This window comes from Lutjanus erythropterus, chromosome 24 (assembly GCF_056507025.1).
Source record: "Lutjanus erythropterus isolate fLutEry1 chromosome 24, fLutEry1.hap2, whole genome shotgun sequence".
NCBI lineage: Eukaryota > Metazoa > Chordata > Actinopteri > Lutjaniformes > Lutjanidae > Lutjanus > Lutjanus erythropterus.
In genome coordinates, this window is record NC_139340.1 from 12,384,813 (window position 1) to 12,388,369 (window position 3,557).

Below are 3,557 nucleotides of genomic sequence, written 5' to 3' on the forward strand. Positions count from 1 at the left end.
ATTAGTGGTACATTGAAAGTCATTGTAATGATGTGCATTGAATAGTAATAACATAGTTTGAGTGACGTTATTGCTTTACACAAAGAAGTTACTGCAGGGGTTGCTGTTGGGGTTTTAAGGGGCAGAAATGTTAGGGGGAAACATCAGGAGAAAAAGTGGGAATTTGTTCATTCGTTTAGTCTAACAAGGAGGCATTGTTTTCCTGAGTCATCAATACAGTATTGTAATATTGATGTAGATTTATTTGGTCAAAAATATTACAATTTTAGTTGTTGTTACCCAGCCCTCGTTTTTATTTAATATATCTCACAAGAGAAGGCTGACTTTCAAACATCACCCCCACTTCAACAAAAATAAAGACTGCAGTATCCTCCGTGTCTGACGACTCTCCCCACTAATAATTTTAGTGCAGTCCGTTACTCAGGTGGTCTTTATAAACTCTTATATGCCAACTAGAAGCACTTCTGCTGCAGTAGCTGTTGGTTTGCATTGTCTGGAACAGACAAGTTGTTGTAGAATTTAAGAAAACTACCGTTGGAGTGTTTTTGGTTTTTTTACATGGTTAATGTTTTTTTGCTGTTATACTAAACTGACCTGCTGATATGTGCCCATCTGTACACATTTGATTTAAAAAAAAAATATCGTTAGGCTGTTACACAACCTTTTTATTGTCTTCATTACAATCAGGAACAGCACAGTTTGCTGCTGTTTTACAGTTTTTTGTTTTGTTATAATATGAGTTTGTATTATCTGATTTTTTTTTTTTTTGTGATCTTGCCAAAGATGATTCTCCGTTACGTGATAGATGAATCTAAATTATGATGTTATAGTACAGAATGTCTCTTCCCACAGAGGCATTAATGTTGATTTCAACTGGAAATTTATACAACGTAGAATAAAACGTTTTTTTCTACACCATGTTTTTTTTCACTATTGTTTCAGCCTCCTTCATTACAGAATCCAGTCAAAGGTAAATCTGATGTCAGTCTGAGCCAAAGTGATCAGCAGGATTAAAGCCATCATGTTAGTAAATATGTGGCTGCTGCCATCTTGTGGGAGAAATGGAAAAGCCAAAAAAGGTTTAGTCTGGACGTGTCCTCTGGAAAGCACCTGATAAATCTGATACATGTCATTTTTTTTTAATGCAGCAACAAAGTCAACAACTGAACCACTGTCCAGTCTTTGAATTATGAATTGCTTGTGTTGATGACTGTTTGCAAACCAAAATTGCTCCTCTGGGACAATAAAGACTGTCCAGTCTAAATCAACATTAGATAATAGAAGAACTGCATGAAAGGATTCAGTTAGATCACATGCCCTCTTAAACCCTCCTTAAATAATTAAAAAAAAAGAAGCTAATTTTTGTAAAACATTCAGAATATAATTTTGCAGTACCAGAGAAATTGTGGCAAGTGTACCATGAGTAAAAACTTAAGTTGTCATATCAAAGTACTCTTTTTTTAAATTCTCATTCTAGTAAAACTTTATAGTACGGTGACATGATCTCCTGTTATCTTTGCTGACAGTGTTGAAACCTCCCACTTTATTTTCCTCAGCGAATCACACCCACTAACAATTACTGCAGGACGAGTTGGACGAGCACCGTCTGAAAACTGGGAAGTGAGTTGAGCAGCATTAAGGTGTGTTAGTGTGTCAGTGCCGTTATGACTGTAAGTACTGCTGTTTTTTGAACTTCACTCTTTCATACAATGCTACATAAAAGATTATTGGTACTATTAAGTTACCTGTCAGGTGTGTTGACAGATTCACTGGGGCTGTAATGAGGTTGTAATAGAGCAGGGATCTCTGCTTAGCTACGTATGATGAAATGTAATGCGGTGATACACCACATTTAAGACTTTTTAACAATGTGACAAAGGTTTCTGTATCAGCTTGTATTTTCTCTCATCCTGCCAGGAATCCTTTGACAAAGCCGTACAGGAGGTGACGGTGCTGAAAAAGAAGCCAGACACTGCAGAACTGACTGCACTGTACGGTTTATACAAACAAGCTACGGTCGGTGATGTTAACTTAGGTGAGTCACTAATGGGAGGCCAGTTTCTAAAGGCTTTTAATTCACAAGGAAACACTAAGAAAAGACACTAAAAAAGACGTGCTGTGTTCTGAGTTATCCTGTCCATGTGCACAGACAGACAGTAGGGTGGAGTCAAGAAAAAATGAGGTCTGACAGGTTGTCAGTGTGCGTGAACAATGTCTGAACTGATGAGTTTATACAAAGCTGCTTATGTTCTTTTACATTTTTGTGCATATGACAAGAAGGCATTATCACTCGCAAGAGTATTCAGAATAATAAGGATTTGATTCAGATCTTTACTGTTTCTCTATATAATCTACATAATGCAACAAACATAATGCAAAATATTTTGCCCCTCAACTTTTGCAAACTTACATCTATTTGATGAGATGTGAAACCTAGATGACCTTTGTTTGTGCAGAGTTGCTGTGATTGGCTAGTTGATTGTTTGTTAGATTCAGGGTCCAGTTTAAAAAAAAGTAAGAATAAATAAATACAAAGGAATGGGTGCTCACAGATACACACTTTTAGAGATTTTTATGAGTCACAAGTCACAGAACCCCACCCCTGTGTGACTGCAACTGACACACACACACACAAAAACATCTCAAACCATGACATGGTAAGGAATAGTTGAGATTTTTTGAGCAGGGTTGTATGAGGGACTTATCTATAGTCAGTGCGTAACCTTCAGTAGATAAAAACAGGCACGAAAGCTGCTGTGGACAGGCAGCAAAACATATTTTTGAGTAGAATATTTTCACCACTTTACCTTGCCATCAGACAGCCTGTTCTGATTAAGAACTGAAGCCGTTATGTTGATCTCTTTGCACCAGACTCCTTTGACAAAATCAGTAATTTTACCTCGCAGCACACAGGAGTGTCATACCTACCGCTGCTTCAATCACGTAGATTATTTGTGTTGTTATAGCTCACACAACCCCACCTCTAAAAACATGAACTACCACTGCATTTGTGTTGTTCATAAGACTGCTGTTGTGTTCTTTGACAGTTTGTGTAAGAACAACTGACACTCTTAAAAATCCTTTGTTTTTACATTCACAGCGCGTCCGGGGTTACTTGACTTCACAGGAAGAACAAAATGGGACGCATGGAACGCACAGAAAGGTTAGAATTTAGTTATAAAAACAAAGCACAGTTACACAACATATAAAGCTGCTTCTTAAACAAATCCAAATTATTTTTTTTCCTGTTTGTTTGCATTTCTTAAACCAACAGGTCTGTCCAAAGAAGAAGCCATGTCTGCCTATGTTGAGCTGGTGGAGAACCTGAAGACAAAATATGGAATCTAGAGTGTGTTTCTCTTGGTCAACATTTTAAAGCATCATTTTATGTCTGTAAGCTAAATGTGGAGAGTCAACGGGTGATTAGCTTAGCTCAGCACACAGAGTGGAAGCAGGGGTAAACCGCTAGCCTGTCAAAGGGTTAAACATCCTGGTTACCTTTTGACCTCTGCTACATGCTAAGCTAAGCTAATCGACTGCTGGTTCTACTTTCATAT

General features: G+C 37.6%; 1 protein-coding gene across 1 annotated transcript; it reads left to right on the plus strand.

Moving 5' to 3' along the window:
- Positions 1-1,866: 1,866 nt before the first annotated feature.
- Positions 1,867-3,555, plus strand: LOC146304804 (acyl-CoA-binding protein-like; the record flags this gene model as incomplete). The annotated part of the gene is made up of 3 exons (XM_084713240.1): positions 1,867-2,035; positions 3,101-3,163; positions 3,275-3,555. Coding segments are annotated over 3 exons (306 nt in total), but the record flags the coding sequence as incomplete, so codon positions are not given.
- Between the last annotated feature and the right edge of the window lie 2 nt (positions 3,556-3,557).